General features: G+C 44.1%; 1 protein-coding gene across 4 annotated transcripts in view; it reads left to right on the top strand.

Annotated features, from left to right (window-relative positions):
- Positions 1 to 21,685, top strand: part of LOC120927870 (amyloid beta precursor protein) — a 344,594-nt gene that overhangs the window by 288,924 nt on the left and 33,985 nt on the right. For all 4 annotated transcript variants that reach the window (XM_040338835.1, XM_040338837.1, XM_040338833.1 and 1 more), the window contains 3 exons: positions 6,385 to 6,459; positions 14,966 to 15,124; positions 20,297 to 20,425. In XM_040338835.1, coding sequence (XP_040194769.1) covers positions 6,385 to 6,459; positions 14,966 to 15,124; positions 20,297 to 20,425 — 363 coding nt within the window. The remainder of the gene's footprint in view (positions 1 to 6,384; positions 6,460 to 14,965; positions 15,125 to 20,296; positions 20,426 to 21,685) is intronic.

Genomic DNA, 21,685 nt, shown 5'->3' with positions numbered 1-21,685 from the left:
ACACAGGCGCGACTCGTCAGGCGATTAAGCCACCTGACAAATCGTGCTCCGTTCTGTACAATGGAACCGTTCTAATAGTCGCTCCGACTTAGAAAAAGGTTCCCGTACTACTTTGGGACGACTTCAGGGCGACTTCAGTACAGAAGTCATTTTGCAGATCGCCTTGCTGAGTCGCTCGGCAAGTCGTGCTGCCCCAGTGTGAACCGGCTCTTACCAGGGCAGATTTGATAATGCATAAACCAGAAGTCTAACAAAAAAAGGTTGAATCGAGTACCCTGTAAGCTAGATCTATAATGTGCTAGTATGCACCACATTCTTTTTTTTTTTTTGTAAAGTATCCTCTGAATATGCCAGATTCTTTAGAGTATCGTTGGAACTTTTGTCTCTCTTTCTTGGTACTTTGCTTTCTTTGTTTGTTTGTTTTTTTTGCAAATTACATGATAGCGTCACTGTCTCCACAATCTTTAAAAACAAAAAAAATGTATAGACCGTAAAAATACTTACACAATATATGTGGTATGAAAGCTCATCATTAGTCTGTAGCGTCCAGCGGGATGCCTCCTGGGGATAGTGACAGCTGCAGATAGAGAGCCACCTGACCAGCGGTGGAGAACAGTGTATTCTAATCCCGGGAAGAAGAGCTGCGTTGTCGGGGCCAGCATGGAATGCAGGTACCCAGAAGTAACATCAGAGAGGGCGGTGATGCGTTTCGGAGCATGTGCAGTTGCTCCTTCTTCATGACCATAGAAGACTCAATAGCAGTGCGGCTCTACTTCCTAAATTAGGGTTACACTGCTTTGCATCGCTGGTTGGCTGGCCCTCCATCTGCAGCTGTCACTATCCCCTGGAGGCATCCCATTGGATGCCACAGACTAACAAAGTACTTTCATACCACATATATCTTGTAAGTATTTTTAATCACCCCTTGTCATTGAACGTTTTTTATACTGCACTTGTGCCTTCTCTTCTGCTTTGTTTTACTAGAGTGAGCTTCCCACTCTTGAAATGATGCCAAGGTGCATTACCTTACTCCTCTGTGTTTTATAGGCAAAGCTACAGGTTGGACAGACATTGTCCCTCCGTAGATGTCAGACAATAAACTAGCTAGGAGATGGCTGCTTAATAACCAGCTCTTGTCTCTGCTCCCAGCATTTGCCCAAGACCAGCGGCAGAAAGCGGAATTCCTAGTGAGTGGGTCTTGGCAGCCTCCTGCTCCTCTGCATTCCTCTTGATGTCACTCGACTCAGTGCTTGAAGCCAAGACAGGCGCTAGTTATCAGGCCTCCATCTCCTTGCTGGCCGCATTGTAGGACCACCACAGGGGATTCCCTGTCCAGCCCTCGAGGTAGGCTTACAAAGCATATAGCCCCATGGGACAAGATAAAACATGTACTTTGTCCCATGGGGGACATAACTTGATAAAAAAAAAGTTGAAGTGTGTTCTTTAAAACGGAGTTCCACCCCATTATGAAATTTACACCTGCCTGTTCGTTATTGATTTGTAATGCCGCATTGGATTTTTTTTGGAGTTTAATTACCTTGTTTGTAAAGGGTAATTGCTCCTCTTGTGGTGCCCCTTGCCGTGGTGGGGTACGTCATTTCTGACTGCCACATTGGCTCCTTGGGATATGAGTTTCCCAGGAGTCAATGGGCATCTTCTGCTGGTGGCATTGCATTATTTCCAAACATGAAATGACACGATGCAAGGCAGTAATGAGTGCGCCGTGCTTTGTAGCTGCGCAAGCACGAGATTGGGAGGTGCATGCCAGCAACGCTGTGTCCCGGAAAAAGATGCCAGTGAGCTTCACATGCCCACACTAAAGATGGAAGCACCCAAGGAAGGGGAAAGCAAGGTTAGTTTAAGTAAAAAAAAGAACATATAGAAAAACAACATTAACTAGTCATACAGTTTGGTATTAAATTAAATACGCTACTTTAAGGCTAGGCATGGGCCAGTAGTCCCAGCTGGTCCACCCATCTTTGTAACACTCTTGGAGCAGGAAGACACTTCTGTTTCTTTTTCTTAGTCCGTCTCTGCTTCGGGGGAAATAACGGTGTGACAAGAAGGCAGCAGCAACCTTCTACATTAATAAAAGTGTTGCAGTGAAAAGGAAGCTGTAGAATGTACAGGAATTTATCACCGCTTTCTTTATCTGCAGTGCGTCCTCTGGAGAGCTGGGACCGCAGACCTTATACTGTCTTATGATTTAAAGTCTTCCCCAGCCCTTTTATTATGCTTGTTTGTTGTGACCTCTGATGAATTCTGATTACTGTACGAGGACAAATAGACTCAGAAAAGGGCTGTCACAGCAATCTTCCTTGCCCATGATCAGTAGAGGGGGAGGATTTTTTTCGCTTTTGGCTTATTGCTACAAAACCTGCTCATGCTGTGTAATGGAAAATGAGACTTTCGTATCTGGGAATGTAGTAAAAGATGAATGACTAAGCTGGAACGCTGCAGGTTATTGTTTCCAGGTAATAATACAAAAGCAATAGAAAAAACATTGACTACTCCATGACCATGAACCTTATAAACAAAAACTAAAATAAATAAAATAGACATAAATTGAGCAGCCATTTGGATGTTTTATTCTCAAATCTGCCCTAGGAAGTTAAAGCTGGAAGCTGATTGGCTGCTTTAGCAATCATCACTTAAAGTGGTTCTAAAGGCAGAAGGTTTTTGTTTTTTTAAACGTCTGTCTGCAGTTGCCCCCCAATACTTACCTGAGCCTCATCTCGATCCAGCAATGTTGCACGAGAAACTCGGCTGTCCAGGGCTCTCCCTCCAGTATGGCTGAAGCATAGCAGTGGGCACCATTGGCTCCCGCTGCTGTCAATAGAAGTCAGTGAGCCAATGAGGAGAGAGAGGGGGGACATGGCCGAGCCATGGCTCAGTGTCTGAATAGACACACGCAGCAGAGACTAGGCTTTGGTGCCCCCATCTAAGCTGCTTGCTGTGGGGGCACTCAGCAGGAGGGCCAGCAAGGGACCCGAGAAGAGGAGGATTGGAGCTGCTCTGTGCAAAACCATTACACAGAGCAGGTAAGTATAACATGTTTGTTATTTTTAAACAAAAAAAATCAAGACACTATCACTTTAACTTTTTTTGCACAGTATTCATAAGTCCAGAAAGGAGCATAATGCATTGACTCCGGTCTAAAGAGGCCCTAGTATGTGTATGAATGTGAGTTTGGGACCTTAGATTGTAAGCTCATTGAGGGCAGGGACTGATGTGTATGTAATATACATATATATAGATATGTATATATCTATATATATATATATATATATGTATATATCTATATATGTATATATGTATGTATATATATATATGTATATATATATATATATATATATATATATATATATATATATATATGGCCAGATTCACAGTGGACTTACGACAGCGTATCTCCACGTACGCCGTCGTAAGTCCGAATGTGAGCCGTCGTACCTATGCGCCTGATTCTTAGAATCAGTTACGCATAGATTTGGCCAAGATACGAGCGGCGTAAGTCTCCTACGCCGTTGTATCTTGGGTGTATATTTACGCTGGCCGCAAGGGGCGCTTCCGTAGATTTACGCGTTGAATATGTAAATTAAGTAGATACGCCGATTCACGAACGTACTTGCGCCCGATACGCCATTTACGTTAGGCTTACGTTTGGCGTAAAGTTACCCCTGCTATATGAGGGGGGCAGCCAATGCAAAGTATGGACGTCGGCAAGCGTATCTTTTTACGTTGTTTACGTAAGTCGTAAGTGAATGGGGCTCTGCGTAGGTTACGTTCACGTCACAGGCATTGGGCCTGGCGTATCTTATGGAGTAAATTTGACGTGATACTGAGCATGCGCGCGCATGCGCCGTTCGTTAGGCGCGTCATTTACGTGGGGTCACGATTCATTTACATACAACACGCCCCCTACCAGCCTATTTTGAATTAGGCGGGGTTACGCCGGCCAATTTACGCTACGCCGCCGCAACTTACGGATCAAGTGCTTTGTGATTACTGCACTTGCCTGTTCAAGTTGCGGAGGCTTCGTGTAAATAGGATACGCTACACCCGCACAAAGATACGGCCAGATACGTGAATCTGGCCCATAATGTTTAAAGCACTGTGTATATTTCTATATAGGTACCTATAATAAATACAACCATAACAAAACCGTCCTGTTTACAAAGCTCAAGAGCTCAAGCTAAATTTTACACATACAACTGATTGATCTAGAAGAGGAGTGAACTCGCCCTCTCTTCCCTGCTGCTCTATTCATACAGTGTGAAGTTTTAATCAATGGGAGATACCGTATTTTCCGGCGTATAAGACGACCCGGCGTATAAGACGACCCCCTAATTTTCCAGGAAAATTTTTGGTTTTGGGATATACTCACTGTATAAGACTACCCCCTTCTTACTGTCTTTCTGGAAGCTGAGGGGTAGCCAGAACCGCTGACAGAAACAGTCTTTTTCAAATCTCACTGTGCCATTACATTCCTCACTGTGCCATTACATTACATTACATGCCCCCACATTGCCACTGTGCCATTACATGCCCCCACATTGCCACTGTGCCATTACATGCCCCCCACATTGCCATCACTTGCCCCCACTGTGCCTGTACTTGTTGCCCCCAGTGCAATAACACTCACTTTTTTCCCCAGTGGTGACAGTCCCCCATGCTGCGATCGCGAGCGTGTATTGATTTCAAAGCCGCGCCTTCACTGCAGAGTGTTCTGTGATAGGAGGAACAAAAATCTTCCCAGCAGCGCCTCTGTTATGTTTTCCGCCTATCACGGACGTCTTCTCATCTCGTCCGAGGATGAGAAGGCATCTGTGATAGGAGGAACAAAGAACAGAGGCGCTGCTGGGAAGATTTTTGTTCCTCCTATCACAGAACACTCTGCAGTGAAGGCGCGGCTTTGAAATCAATACACGCTCGCGATCGCAGCATGGGGGTCTGTCAGCGCTGGGTAAAAAAGTGAGTACTTAGCGTATACCCGGCGTATAAGACGACCCCCGACTTTGGATGCATTTTTTTGCATCCAGAAAGTCGTCTTATACGCCGGAAAATACGGTAGTCTGAAGGAAAACCGTTTTTGCTATGCTCTTTCTTTAGAAAACCTTTAAAGTGGAGGTTAAAGGAAAAAAATTTTTTGCCTAAAATTAATGTCTGCAAGGTAGACAGACAGAATCGTGTAATGATTCTGTTAAAAAACGAGTAAATACCTATTAAATTCCTTCATCTATATCACCTCCGGCGTTCTAGTTTCTGTTCTCTCATTCACTTCCTGGTTTGCATCGCTCGTTCATGTAAGAACTACATTTCCCAGTATGAATTGCGGTACGCCCAGTAATTCACACCTCCTTGACGCCTCTAACACGTAGAGAGCGTCCTGCCGCACAGATGTGTAGTTCCCAGGAGGGGGCGAGCACGTCACTGACCACCGCAGTAAAGCCTCCCATCACGGTGGTGAGTAAAATCAGACAAGCCGGAAGTGAACAGAGAAGAAATAGAGCAACTTCTGAGCAAAAACCAACAATGAGGAAGTGAAAAGAGGAATGTCTGCAGGTAAAGGATGCTTATTATGAAAAAAAAAAAAAATTCCTTTACAACCCCTTTAAGCCTTTTTTGAAAAAACACATACAGAGGATGTACTGTCCAAAAGCGTCAGTTTCTTCTGTCAGAAATGCTTCTCTCCGCCTGTGAGCAGTTTTTATTTTGGCGTGCGTGTGCAGTTCGGTGTACATTCTCAGGAGTTGCAACATCCTCGCCCAGCCAAGATCAAGATGGCTGAGGATTCTGAACCCAATGAAGGACGCACTTGCAATGGAGGGCAGTGTGGGCATCTCGGTAAAGAAGGGTTCCACTGTGCCAGGCAAGTGTGCCATATTGTGTAAATATGTTGTGCATATTTGCACATTACGGTAAAATCTCCTGGTGCCTTTTTGTTTTCTTTTTTTCTTTTTAGCGTTTTGCAAACATTTTATTCCTATGTTACACAAGTGTCGTGGGTACACCCTGCATGGCATTTTTATTTGTAATATAAAGATTTAAAATGAAAAGTGTACAATGAAAACATAATTTATACATCCATCTAAAATGCATTGATGGGAAAAAAAATATCCATTTAGAAAAAAATAATTCTGTTTTGCCTCACAGCAGCCAATGATAATGTCCCTTTATTGCGTATCTGTGATTTTTCTGCGCAGTTTTAAAGCTCGTTGATTGCTAGGGCAATGCATGGACTGATCTTGTTTCAGAGACTTTGATCGGTGGCTTCCATTCAGAAGGTAGAATCCTATGCGAGACCCTTAACAGCCAATCAGCCTTTATTTTTATCATGGCTTTGTGATATATCTTCTTCTGAAGATCATTTTGTTTCTGCAGGTGATGAAGGAATGGGAGGAGGCTGAACGTCAAGCAAAGAACCTTCCAAAGGCTGACAAGAAGGCCGTGATCGAGGTAATGAAGTGGTTTACATGAAATGACTAGACTGACGAAACATGAAAGGACAGAGATTAAAGGCTAGTTTCTGCCTAGCAGAATATTTTAACTATAATCACTCATAGGTCGTATATGGAGTTACAATGGTTCTGTGAAAAGACTCGGCAATGTAGAAAAGAAAAATGAATAGGAATCTCACAGTGAATTCATTCGGTGTCATTGCTGCTTTTATGTGTTCATTTTTACTTCTCTTTTAAACTACCAGATGCCTCAACACTGTGCTGGGTTAAGCTGGCCATAGATACTAAATAAGGTGGTTGGGGCATTCAGTCACAACCCAACCACCTTTCTATGTGCGCTTGGCCCTAAGGAGAGAGTTTCCAGAGACATCCTGCTGATTATCATCTTAGTTATTGATTTTTTTAACCACTTGACTTCTGGAAGGTTTTACCCCCTTCATGGCCAGGGCATTTTTTTGCAATTCAGCAGTGTGCTGCTTTAACTGGCAATTGTGTGGTCATGCAAAACTGTACACAAATTACATTTATATAATTTTTTTCACACAAATAGAGCTTTCTTTTGGTGGTATTTCAACACCACTGTTTGTTTTTTATTTTATTTAATAAAAAACAATGTTTTGAATCAAAAAAATAATACATTTTCTACTTTCAGGTATAACCACTTGCCTACCAGGCCAATTCTGACATTTCTCTCATATATTTAAAAATCAATTTTTTTGCTACAAAATTACTGCAAACCCCCAAACATTTTGTATATAGTGGGTACGGAAAGTATTCAGACCCCCTTAAATTTTTCATTCTTGGTTATATTGCAGCCAGTTGCTAAAATCATTTAAAGGGGTTGTAAAGGTAAAAGATTGGCTAGGCTGGGCGGATTGATAGCAGCGCAGCCATTGGCTGGCGCTGCTGTCAATCACAGCGGATGATGCGGCGCACCGGGGGGCGGGGCCGAGTGATACAGTCGGCGGCTATGGCCGCCGCTGTATCACGGGAGCGCGCTCTCAAAAGCTTTCCACCGTGCGAGGGAGCTCGCATGAACGTGAAAAGCTTTTGCGAGGAGGAGCAGACACAGCCGCCGAGGGACCCCAGAAGACACGGATCGGGGCCACTCTGTGCAAAACGAACTGCACAGCGAAGGTAAGTATAACATTTTTGTTATTTTTAAACAAAAAAAATCTTGCCTTTAGTGTCCCTTTAAGTTAATTTTTTCCTCATTAATGTACACACAGCACCCCATATTGACAGAAAAACACAGAATTGTTGAAACTTTTGCAGATTTGTTAAAAAAGAAAAACTGAAATCTCACATGGTATTCAGATCCTTTGCTCAGTATTTAGTAGAAGCCCCTTTTGATCTAATACAGCCATGAGTCTTTTTGGGAAAGATGCAACAAGTTTTTCACACCTGGATTTGGGGATCCTCTGCCATTCCTCCTTGCAGATCCTTTCCAGTTCGTGTCACGTTGGATGGTAAACCTTGGATGGTAAACCAGACATTTTTAGGTCTCTCCAGAGATGCTCAATTGGGTTTAAGTCAAGGCTCTGGCTCGGCCATTCAAGAACAGTGACGGAGTTGTTGTGAAGCCACTCCTTCGATATTTAAGCTGTGTGCTTAGGGTCATTGTCTTGTTGGAAGGTAAACCTTCGGCCCAGTCTAAGAGCCTGAGCACTCTGGAGAAAGTTTTCGTCCAGGATATTCCTGTACTTGGCCGCATTCATCTTTCCCTCGATTGCAACCAGTCGTCCTATCCCTGCAGCTGAAAAACACCCCCACAGCATGGTGCTGCCACCACCATGCTTCACTGTTGGGACTGTATTGGACAGGTGAGGAGCAGTGCCTGGTTTTCTCCACACATACCGCTTAGAATTAAGGCCAAAAAGTTCTATCTTGGTCTCATCAGACCAGAGAATTCTTATTTCTCACCATCTTGGAGTCCTTCAGGTGTTTGTTTTTTTTAGCAAACTCCATGCAGGCTTTCATGTGTCTTGCACTAAGGAGAGGCTTCTGTCGGGCCACTCTGCCATAATGCCACGACTGGTGGAGGGCTGCAGTGATGGTTGACTTTCTACAACTTTCTCCCATCTCCCGACTGCATCTCTGGAGCTCAGCCACAGTGATTTTTGGGTTCTTCTTTACCTCTCTCACCAAGGCTCTTCTCCCCAATAGCTCAGTTTGGCCAGACGGCCAGCTCTTGGAAGGGTTCTGGTTGTCCCAAATGTCTTCCATTTAAGGATAATGGAGGCCACTGTGCTCTTAGGAACCTTAAGTGCAGCAAACTATGGTACTTAAAAATCTCCATAGGCGACGCTTTAAGCGTTTTTACAGGCTACCAGTTAGAGTTGGCCCCTTTCACACTGAGGCGGTGGGGGCGTCGGCGGTAAAGCGCCGCTCTTTTTAGCGGAGCTTTACCGTAGTTTTCACCGCACTATTCGGCCGTTAGTGGGGTGCTTTTAACCTCCCCTAGCAGCCGAGAAAGGGTTAAAATCACCCGCAAAGTGCCGCTGCAGCGATCGGTTCTGCAGCTATGCCCATTATTTTTAATGGGCAGGGGTGCTTTAGGAGTGGTGTATTCACTGCTCCTACAGCGCTTCAAAGATACTGCTAGCAGGACTTTTTTTTACCGTCAAGCTTGCGCACCGCTCCTAAAGCACCCCTGAGAGCGTAAAACTGCAGTGACAGTTATCAATCATGGCATGCCTTGAATGCAACGGTTTGGGAAACCTTTAAATTGATGGGTTTAGTTCCAATCTAAAGCAGAACTAAAATTACCTCTCCTTCAATGGTCCCATGTCAATGCCGGCATCTTCTAACCTGACTTTTTCTAGGTGATAGGATGCGTCCATCTTCATTGGTCAGCACTGGATGATGTCACTCCTGAATATGCGCAGGAGTGCAGTTACCCATCACAAAGGCACTGTTCTGGAATGTAAACTAAGCTGCACTTCTGCAGGTTGGTGCACATTCTAAAGCATACTGTAAGCAGTCAGGTAGGTTTCTTTTATTGCAGAAGAAACATTGCATGCCTCTTGTGTATAAAGAGCCTACCGGTTTGCAGTTTTCGAAAAAGTGGAACTTTAGTTCCTTTATACTAAAGTCTCTATTTTTTATTTAAAAATAACAAACATGTCATACTTACCTCCTTTGTGCAGTTGGTTTTGCATAGAGCAGCCCAGATCCTCCTCTTTTTGCATCCCTCGCCGGCACTCCTGGCCCCTCCCTCCAGCCGAGTACCCCCACAATAAGCAGTTTGCTATTGGGGGACCGGAGCCGCTGAGACACAGAGCTTTGCTTTGGCCCGCCTCTCTCTACTCATTGGCTCACTGACTTTGATTAACAGCAGCGGAAGCTACCTGGGCAGCTGAGATTCTCATGCAACATCGCTGGATCGAGATGGGGCTCAGGAAAGTATAAGGGTGGGTGAGGGGGGCTGCTGCACACAGAAGGGTTTTTAATCTTAATGGATAGACTGCATTTAGATTTTACAAAACCTTCTGACTTTAGAACCACTCTAGGTCTAGAACCTTGGTAATGCAGAAATGCTTCCTGGGGTAACCCGCTAACCAGATCCTGCCTGTCAGCCATGCACAGTGCAGCTCTAGGGATGGGGAACAATGTTTTTCTTTTAATATAAAGGACATCCACAGCACCCCAGGAACAGAGAACACTGTGGATAAACAAGGAATTCAAATTAGGAACACCTGGGGGGTAAAATAAGGTGAACAGCTAAATATGACACAGGAGTGCGCAGAGACAGGATTTTATTTAATGGTGACAAGGTCTCACTTAGCGAAGCTGCTCCCATCAACCTCTTTAATGACGCACAGAGAAATCAGACTCTCTACAGTGTCAGCCGGCACCCCCGGCTGCTAAATAGGACAGATATATATTAGGCTGATTGATTGCAGTTTTTTGGATCACTTAAAAAGCATCTTCATTAAAGCTGTAACCAGGCCACCCTTCTGATGAGTTACTAGTAGCCCTGTTTCCATAGTTACTGACAAGGTGTCCACGCAGGGTTAATAGGCAGTTGTACTCTTCTGCTTAGCTTCATCTGTTTTAATGGGCAGCAGTCATTTATAGAAGACAGTAATGATAAATGGCACACAAATGTCTGCTGACGTTATTTTAATTTCCCAATTATTAGCGCAACCCAAGAGTGCAATAGTGATGGTCCTCTTGGGTTTCATTAATAATTGATAAGTTTAAAAAACTTAAGCAGTTTGTGTTTTTTTGCTTTTTAAATAAACTTGCCAGCTTGTTATAATGAGATAAAAGATTAGCATCTCAGCTCATGAGTAACGTTTCCCTTCCTTTTTACATTTAACATCTCCTCTATCATCTCCCATGTTATTGTTGGCTTTTACCACTTGTGGAAATCTTTATCATACAGTTCAAACATATCCTTGGTATATTGTACCGAAATGAAATATGTACATTCTATATTTAGATGTTTTGCATACGGAATGCATTTATAACAACCCACTGTGTCTATAGCCTTGTACTCTGTACTATCGAAAATTCAAAAAAATGTCAAGTTAAAGAAAAAAAGATATCCGCAATATGTTCTAAAGAAAATCTTACATTTTTTATCTTCATTGATTAAATCTGCAGTAGAGGGATAATACATACAGGCTGCAGATAGCAAGTTAGTGGGACATTATGGAAGCACATAAATGCAGTATAAATATACAAGACAAGCCAACAAAGTGATCAGATTTGTATTTCTTTTTTATAGTTCTTTGCTTTTGCATTTCATACCCAGACCAGTAATCTATGGTATTGTTCCTAATAAAATACAGGGAAGGAATGTAATTCAAAGGATGGATGCTGCACTCAGCGTTCCAGTTACTTTCAACGTTATTGAACACAGACTTTTACTTGTCTTTATGGGTTGTTCTATGTTCAACCAAGTTGACTCTAACTCAGGGGTGCTTAATCCATGGCCTGCAGGTCTTGTGGCCCGCGGAACCCTCTGATGTGCCCTATGAACTCAAACCAGGGAAGTGCATGCTCATACTCTGGGATAGTGGGTTGGCAAGCCCAGATCAGGATCCATGGCTTGCCAACCCACCATCCCAGAGCATGAGAGTGCACAGAGCTGGTGCTGGCAGTGAAGGAAGCAGGAGACCACGGAGGGAGCAGAAGATGCATAAGTTGATGATTCCGCTGTAGTGCCGTCTCCTGTCTCAGGCGGAGTGGGTCACACCTATGCATTTTTAAGTGCATTTTCAGTTTTGCAGAAACACACTACAGTCCATTTTACATTGTTTCCTATGGCTGTAGTTCACATCGGTGCATTTTATGGAAAGGGCCAGGGACTTTTTTCTGGCTATTGGTTCCATAGACTTCAATGGATCAAAAACATGTATTGAAAAATGCAAAATGCACCTGGGATATGCAAACTGCAACCTGCATAGGTGTGAATCAGGCCTAAGGCTACTTTCACACAAGTATTTTTCAGGTGCTTTAGCACTATAAAAAGCACCTGAAAAACGCCTCCCATGCCTCCCCAGTGTGAAAGCCCAAGTGCTTTCACACTGGGCCAGTGCGCTTGCAGGATGTTGGAAAAAGTCCTGCAAGCAGCATCTTTGGGGCTGTTTGGGAGCTTTGCAGGACCTGCAAAGCACTTCGGTAGCGCCACAACTTGGGCACTTTTAACCCTTTCTTCGGCCGCTAGCCGGTGTTAAAAGTGCACCATTAGCGGACGAAAAGCACAGCTAAAACAAAACAACAGTAAAGAACCACTAAAACTAGCGCTGCTTTACCGCTAACGCCGGGTGCTTTCAGTGTGAAAGTAGCCTAAAAGTAGATAGGAGTGATGCATTCTAGAGGTATGTTTTTAGTCAATCCCATATAGTAAAACTAGGACCTTTCACATCTGAATCACGTAGCGTGTCTTGCGGAGTCCCCCAGGGATCTCCCCCATCGCCCGTGCTATTCAACATTTACCTCTGCCCACTCCTAAAAATTCTTAGTAATCAAGACCTTCTCTATCACTCCTACGCGCATCTTTATTTTCGTATCAGTGACAAAAAGAACTAATACCCTGTATTAGAACAATGCCTCACTCAGATAGACCATTGGATGAAGGAGAGTCACCTTAAACTCAATGGAGCAAAAACAGAACTCCTTCAACTCCATGCAAACCGAAGGAAACTGGCCAGGACTACCTGGACACCACCACCCATCCTGGGACAAACCATCACCCCAAGCACCAAAGTCAAAAGTCTCTGAGTCATTTTTGACTTCGGCCATGACAATGGATGCAGAAATAGGATCAGTAATTAGCGGATCCCACCATCTTCTACGTCTCCTACGAAGAGTTGTTCCCTTCATCCCGAAAGAAGACACAGCAGTAGTGGTAGGGTCAATAATTAACTCCAGGTTAGATTATGCAAATGCCCTCTACCTCGGACTCCCAAAATACCCGCTTGCCCGTCTGCAAGTCGTCCAAAACATGGCGGCTCGACTGGTAACAGGGAAAAAACCCTGGGAACCAATCACCCCGTCCCTGAGATCCCTCCATTGGCTTCCCATAAGGGACAGAGTCACTTTCAAGGCCTTATGCCTGACGCATAAATGTGTACACGGAAATGTGCCCTATATTTAAGTGAGAAAAGAAAACACCAAAACCCCAATCGAGTTCTTCGATCAACTAACCAAAAATTACTACAAAGCCCGGTATAAGACCAAAGGAGAGCGTCATTTTGCAGTACAAGGACCTCGACTGTGGAACGCATTACCAACTAATATCCGAACGGAAATTGATCACCTGGCCTTCAGATAAAAACTCAAGACACACCTATTCTGAGGGTTAAACAGAAGGAAAAGGGATGCCAAGCGCCTTGAGGCGATTTTAGTTCGCATTTGTAGCGCTATATAAGTTACTCACTCATCTGTTATTTTTTAACATCCACTGTTAAATGAAATCTAGAAGCTTTTGTGTCTGTTTAAAGCTGAACGCCGGGAATTGGGTAAAAACTTGGGGCTCCCCCCCTCTGGGTCATCATATACAATGCAGGGCTATAAACCCTGCATTGTTTGTATAGAGGAAAGCTTGCTAAATTGCCATAGAGAAGATTCTGTGTGGGACTAGTCACATGGATGGAGGAAGCCTGCCAGAGCCAGGACTAGGTATTACACCTTATCCCTGCACCCCTAGACTAAATTATATTTAACCTTTACAGTGCAGAAAGGGGGGGGGGGGGTCAGAGCAAGGGTAGATATTGGCTAACTCCTGGTGTTCATCTTTAATTGGTATAATGTTATTTTTTTTTCTTCCAAAAAATATTTTATTAAAGAACAAGAACAAAAACATTTTCAGTGTACAATACATGCAGAAAGGCAATAAACCATAAGGTCTACCAAAATCTTTATGTAGACAAAGAGTCACAAGGTAGATGACAATCCCTACCAGTCGTAGGGAGACGAATGGTAACTGGCGATGACAGAACCCACTGGATCAGCTGCATGAGATATGTATATCTGGAGCTACATTCCTAGAAAAAGGGGAAGGGAGTACCTGATAGGATCGCCCGAGAAGTGGTACCAGCTAGCACAGGGCTGAAGCCCCCGTGGTAGGGTCAGATCAAGTATTATAAGCCTATCTGCCTCCAATGCGAGTTCATGCAAAATGGAATAACTGAGCATAGAAATAAATGTTTTTAATATTATAAATAATAGAAGGAGCTAAGAAGATGGAGATAAAGAGATGGGAAAAGGAGCTGAACAAAATCAGAAAATGAATATTATGGGGCTGATTTGCAAGGAATATTAAAGCAAGAGTAGAGCAGTTCAAAGCAACTGGAAAGACTTTTTTTTTTGCCTTACAAAGATAAAACAACCCTGGCTATAGATGACTTTGTAATTCTGCTCAAAAGAAAGTTGTTTTAGAAGATCACATATTCTCTATTCTTTACTTTTTCTTCCTTTCTAGGCAAATCAAACAATCTTGTAACCTTTTACCTTGTGTCCCTTTTTTCGGGGGTGGGGGGAACTGTACTAGGATCATCAAGGTTTTGGTCAAATTACATTTCTTTTATTTTGGTGATATCACTCAGCAGATATAGAACTCCGGCCACAGTATTATAGAACTCTTCCCTCACGTGACCAAATAACTATTGACCTGCAGGGCGCATGCAAGGAGTGCCAGGGTGCTTTTTATTCATATAACAATGAGAAAGAGGACTTTTCTTTCCGTCCTCTTACCTATAGTGCACCTTTTTTTTAACATGATTGTATCCACTTAGCAGAAGACTTTTGCTGTTAGTTTATAGGCTGCTAGCACATAAAGTAAGTACATATGTTTCATAAATGTACATGTGCTGTAAATATACTTAAAGTAATATAATGATCTGACAATTGATAAATATTTGTAGGCTATACTTTAAGAGCCTTTTGGTGTATTACACTTTTTTTTTTTTTTTTTTTTTTTTTTAACAAGGTGTATTACTCTTTTAAATGTCTTTTTTTTCTTCTTTTTTTTTTTTTGTTCTGTATTGTAGCGCTTCCAAGAAAAGGTGGAATCCCTGGAACAGGAAGCAGCAAATGAAAGACAGAAGCTGGTTGAGACACACATGGTTCGTGTGGAGGCCATACTAAATGATCGCCGAAGAATCGCTCTGGAGAATTACATCACTGCACTGCAAGCTGATCCACCAAGGGTATGTGTCATTCCTGATATACTTGCACCAATCAGTCATAACTTTATGACCACCCACCTAATATTGAGTAGGTCCCCCTTTTTCTGCCAAAATGGCCATGACTTGTCAAGGCATGGACACCACTAGATCTCTGAAGGTACGCTGTGGAATCTGGCACCAAGCAGTCACTAGCAGATCCTTTAAATCCTCCAGGTTGTCTTGGATTTAGATTTGTTTTTCCAACACCTTGGACTTTTTGTGTGCCTCAAACCATTTTTGAAGTCTGGCAGAGCACATTATCCTGCTGAAAGGCCACTGCCATTAGGAAAAACCATATCCATGAAGGGGTTTACTTGGTCAGCAATAGGGATGAGCTGCGGCGTGTTCGCACACTCCACGTGCAGAGCCCGCCAGGAAGTCAGCGCTGCGCTAATCACAGGCAGGGAGACATTATCCCGGCTGCAGAGATTGGGAAATGTCTCACTGCCTGTGATAAGCGCAGTGCCGACTTCCTGGCGAGCTCTGCACGTGGAGTGTGCGAACACGCCGGAGCTCATCCTTAGTCGGCAACAATATTTAGGTAGGTGGTACGTGTCAACTAACATCCACATCAACAGCAGGACCCAAGGTTTCCCAGCAGAACATTGGCCAAAGCATCATACTGCCTCCACTGGCTTGCCATTTTCCATTGGTGCATCATGGTGCCAATACTTCTTCAGGTCAGTGACACACACATACCTGGCCATCCACATAATGTAAAATAAAGTGTGACCAGGCCACCGTCTTCCATTGTTCCGTGGTCCATTTCTGATGCTCAAGTGTCCATTGTAGGTGCTTTTGGCTGTAGGCAGGTCAGCCGGCGGGCACCTTGACCGATCTGCAGCCTCATACGCAACAAACTGTGATGTCCATTTTTTGCTTTCAGGGGCAACAAGTTTACTTGCAGACAAATTTACCCACTGGCTTTCAGATGCCAGTGTAATTAGATAATCAAGGTTATTCACTTTAGATGTTAATGGTCATAAAGGTATGGCTGATCGTTGTATATGTTTCAGCTTAACGTTCTCCATAGAAAAGACAGATTGTAGTCAGACACCAGGCCCGGACTGGCCATAGGGCACACCGGGCATGTGCCCAGTGGGCCAGGGCCTGCCAGGCCGCCAGTTCACATCTCCCCACGCTCAGCTGCGAGAAGCTTGTGGCCAGATCCGAGGCCGATTCCACGGAGACGGACGCATTTCTTTCAGGCAGAGTTCCGGCCGGGTCCCCCCCCCACTCTCAGGCAGTGAGCTAGGCTTCTCCTTGTGCTGGTGCGGCGGTGCCGCTCACCACGGCTGGCTCTACAGACGCCTCCGTGGCCATTTGGCCAGCCTTCTACTCAGGCTTAGAAGGAAGGAGGAAATGAAGAGGTCAAGCCGGTCATGTGACCGTGAAGGGGGGAGGAGCTGGAGGAGGCCTGATGTCTTAAAGGGACCTGGACGTTTAAGAAAGGTAAGTGGCACACAGTATAGCAGCCTGACCATTTTTTTTGTTCTATATCTTGCCTGCCATTGCCAATGCTTTTAATGAGCTGTTGAATAAAAATCCCTAAACGACCCCTAAAGTTGCTTCCACACAGCTGCCCATCATATTTTGACATAAGAAAATAAGAATCTGACTTCATCAGCTTCTTTTTGCTAGTTGGATCACTAACAAGAAGAAGGTGATGATTTCTGCCAGTCTCATGATATCAATGAAAATAAAATATATATTTACTAGCAGGAGGTATTTCTCCACAGCTGCCAATCAGAACTAAATGGACTTCTTTAACAAGACAGTGAAAATGCAGTGATTCATAGTACACACGTATGAATCATTGCCTAATTGGTCCATAGCTACTTTCACACTGGAGCGGTGCGCCGTCGGCGGTAAAACGCTGCTGTTTTTAGCGGCTCTTTACTGTCCTTTTTGTGTCGCTATTCGGCCGCTAGCGGGGCACTTTTAACCAACCGCTATCAGCCGAAAAAGGGTTAAAACCGCCGGCAAAGCAGTTTGACAGCGGTGTACCTACCACTCCTACAGTGCTTCGAAGATGTGGCTGGCAGGACTTTTTTGAGCGTGCTTCCAGCGCACCGCTCCAATGTGAAAGCCCTCAGGGCTTTCACACTGGAGTGAGAGGAGCCACTTTTGCAGGCGCTATTTTTAGCTCTTTAGCGCCTGCAAAGTGCCCCAGTGTGAAAGAAGCCTAAGTGCAGAATCATGAAATCTGGTTGCTACAGGTTACTAAACTCTCCAAACCAACCAGCAATCTTCTTGTAGCCATTGAATAAACTCATTCCTTTAGACCCCTTTCACACTGTGTCGCTTTGAAGGCGCTAAAACTAGCACCTGCAAAGCGCCCTAAAAGAGCCGTTCCTTTCACTCCAATGTGAGAGCCGGAGGGATTTCACACCGGAGCGGTGCGCTGGCAGGACGGTAAAAAAAGTCCTGCTAGCAGCATCTTTGAGGTGCTGTAGGAGTGGTGTATTCACCACTCACTCCTACAGCGCCTCAAAGATGCTGCTAGCAGGACACCACTCCTAAAGCGCCCGTGACCACTGAAATCAATGGGCGAACCATCAGCAAAGCTTTGCAGCAGCGCTTTGCGGGCGGTGTTAACCCTTTCGCGGTCACTAGCGGGGTTAAAAGCACCCTACTAGCACTTTTCAGGCACTATTTTAAGTGCTAAAACGCCTGAAAATCATCTCCAGTGTGAAAGTGGTCAAAGTGATGGTGTCATCCATTGTGTGAGAGAGGGACAGTTCTTGTGCCAAAAAGGTGTCCTACATTGAGCCCACGTTCACATTGGGCCGATTTGGCATGTGATTTGACATGTAAAATCACATGCCAAATCGGCGGCCATAGCCGGCAATAGTACTGTCCGAATCAGTGTGTCACCAACTTTGCAGCGCCACACCAATTCCCAAAAGGAGTTCCTGTACTACTTTTGCCAACTTCGGGGGTGATTTTAATAGACAATTCGCCCCTAAAGTCAGACTGCATTGCTGGTTTGAAATTGTGCGAGTTCATCTGAACTAAAATACATAGATAAACCGGTAGCCATTATTTGTAATTTGTTTTTGTTTTTTAAATGGGCTGCTCAGCTTAGAATGCCGGGCCTATTTTTTGTCCCAGTCCGGGCCTGTCAGACACACACCAGAGAAGATGTACATAGATACACAAGTAGCAATGCTCCAGCTATTTAATACGTCTCCCTGGCACTGTCCAGTGCATTTTGGGATACAGGAAAAAGATTCTGAATATAAGAGACAAGGTCTGATCCTATATCTTATAGTCTTTTCTGTTTGGTAGGGCCAGTATAATATATATTTGTCTTAATTCATGTCACTTCATTCATAACGGTCCCAACAGTCATCCTTTGCTACAGCAGCCCCTACAATAGCAGAGCTCCTTTCCCTGGCATCATTGCATACAATGTAGGGCTATTAACCCTGCATTGTACATGATGGAGAAAGAAGTGTGACCATAGCTGGGAGGAGGCTTCGTGGGGCAGGTTGCATACCTAGAGGGACTCTACTGCAGAGAGGAATAAGGTAACTATTACACCCAAATGCTCTACCCCTTGGCAAAAATGGTCATTTAACCCTTGCAGTGATGACGAGGCCTTGCAATATAGGGTTGTTTTTTTTTTTTCTTCTTGTGCTCAGAGTTGAACTTTAAAGATAGGGGACTGTTAAAGGGAATGTGAACCTAGCCAAAAAATGGAATTTGTCCTCTAGTCCTCTACACCTATGGATACATCACTTTTTCACACCTGGCTTTGTCCGCTGAACATCACTTTGGTTCATCTATCACTGATACAATTCTATAGAATTTATGAGCAGTCGGTAAACTCTATAAAGTTGATCAATTTATTAAAGAAGAAAAGTCATTTAAACTGGGTCAGAGATTAGCATATATAAAACATTTTAATAATGGCTTAATGCTACAGAATATACCTTGGACATTTGCAGATAAGGAAGCGAGGGATCTAGAAGACTTCTGCTGTTCATCACTAAAATTATTTTAACGGCTGCTTATTGCTGGAAAATAGGGTAACTTTTTTTTTTTAAGGTTGGATTAAGTAACCTAGAATTGATGATTAGAGGCAGTGGTGGCCCCTCCGTGGAACCTTAAGGCCCCTCCCATCTGCCGGTCAGTCCACTTACCCCATCTAGGCGGCGGGCATCTGCGGCAGGAGTTTGGGGCATCATCAGACTGCGGTGGGGGTCGGGGCATCAGCGGACATCAGAGTGTGCCGGGGATTGAGGCATCTGCGGACATCAGACTCTGACGGGCATCGGGTAGCAGCTTCTGTGTCTTCTCTTCCTCCCTCTGAATTGCTTCATCTGTGCGTCTCCTCCCCTCCTCCTAGGAGCCAATCAGGTGATGGGTATCAGACCCGCTTCCCGATTGGCCTGGAGAAGGATCAGTGTTGCAACAGCGAATATTCATTCGCTGTTGCAACACACCTGGATGAGCTCCGGACCAAATGCTCTGCTTCCCGAGCCCATCCTATTTTGAAGTCTGTTGGAGCCTCTGGCTCTAATCAGTGCTTCAAAAAACACATCCCTGCCATAGGAAGTCACGATCCTGAAAGGGGCCAGGCACATGGATGGGGGGGGGGCACCCGTGCGCCCACAATGGATGGGGCCACCCCTGATTAGAGAACACTTTGTGATCAGCCACACACTAGTTATAAAATGCACCCTTATGTTCGTCGATGTTGATAAAAGCTGCAGCACGGTGTTGCCAAAACCAACCATTTAGATTGCGTTTATTGCTTATCTGCACAGATAAAACAACATGATTAGCGGCAGAACATTACTTTTGGAAACCAGCTCCAATGACACGGCTGTGAAAGGTTGTGCAAAGTTTCCTACCTACCTCATTGGTCAATACAAAGACTCAAATGTAGGGAGGACAAAGGTTATGGTACAACCAGGATTCTGCAATTATTGTTTACTCAGTGGATCTTGGGAATCTAGAGAAGAGATCATGAAGATGATGGTCTAAGGGCTTGACCGGTCACCTTGGATTTGCCTGCTCTTTGGTTAGAGCTGCTTTAAGAGATGAGTGTCGCCAGATCTTTAAGAATTCTCCCATAGATGGTTTTCCATCCACTTCAAATGTCAGGCACTATTTTGATTAATTCCCATTTTGGTCATTTTGCAGCCTCGCCATGTATTCAACATGTTGAAGAAATATGTCCGTGCTGAGCAGAAAGACAGACAACACACCTTGAAACACTTTGAGCACGTCCGCATGGTGGATCCCAAGAAAGCTGCTCAGATCCGATCCCAGGTATAATAATTACTATTTTATTTAACTCTCAAAATATATTTTTTTTCTTTTCAGCTTAAGTAGAATTACTTGTTTCTGAGGGAAAGACAAATGATGTTTTAAGGAAAACCCAGCACTCTTGTGCCTCCACACTGTCCGCAGTGCAGAAATAGGTGCTGGTGTGGAAGTTGAATCAATCGTAGGATTACATTCATCCCCGTCTGGTCACGAGAAGAGTTAATACAGGAGCTGCACATAGTAGATCATTGAGCCTCTAATGTGCTATTGATCTATAGCTGACAGATTTATGCATTGGGAAACAGATGACTACCTCTGGCATGACTGAAAAAAATGGCTTATGCTTGTATATTTTGGTCCAGAGTCAATTTGTAGATTTAATACAAGTGCTGCATGACTGCTGATCCAGTTCGTGCTGTTAATCTGAGCATCTTGTGGTCTATTAGTATTCAGACTCTGCTGCAGACCAATTTCTGTTAATCCATTAAGTGTAATAGCAGATGAGGAATTTTCCAAAGAGACTGAGTGTCTGTTCTCCAGGAAGATTGTACAGCGAAAACGCTGCTGTAAAATTGCCGCGGTGGGCGTTTTCGTGTCATTCGGATCTGTTGCCAGCTGTGCTGCTGGATTTTCTGGCCAAGATGATAATATGGTGCCTAATGTTGCAGGAATAGTCATTTCTGAAGCTAGACGCCCATTGCCGAGGAATAGACCCCTGCTTGGTGTATACACTTTACAGTAATGGCTTTCTGGCTCCTGCAGCAGTGAGTGTTTATGAAAATTACAAGTGTCTTATTTCAGTTTACTTTACTCATTTACATTTTTCTGCAGAAATGTACTAAGAACGTTGAGTCCATTCACATTAGTCCCCTACCCCAGAAGACACCTGCAATCTGCTGACGCACCCTTCCTAATTGGGAAAATGGCCACGTAACCTTCTGATAGGGGTTAAAATATATCTAAAGCAAAACATGATTTTGTTTTGAATAGAGTAGGGAAAGGTAAAACTCCTGTCTGTTGGAAAAAATGTTTTTGGTCTGTGTCACATTGGGGAGAATTTCCATCACTTTTTGTCTCAAGAGAAAACGGCAAGTAACAGACAGTTGGGCCAAAGTATGTGACTGTTGGGTGTCACTGCACCAAGAATCCCCTTTTGGAAGCATTCCCCTCTATTTCTTTGCTACTGACGACTAAGACAATTAGATTTTCCTCTACACTTTTAGTTCCAGTGACAGTGGTAGTCAATACAGAAAGACAGGGTGA

The sequence above is a fragment of the Rana temporaria genome, chromosome 2 (genome assembly GCF_905171775.1).
Source record: "Rana temporaria chromosome 2, aRanTem1.1, whole genome shotgun sequence".
NCBI lineage: Eukaryota > Metazoa > Chordata > Amphibia > Anura > Ranidae > Rana > Rana temporaria.
The sequence above is the reverse complement of the archived record's forward strand: the minus strand, read 5'-3'. Positions and strand labels throughout refer to the sequence as shown.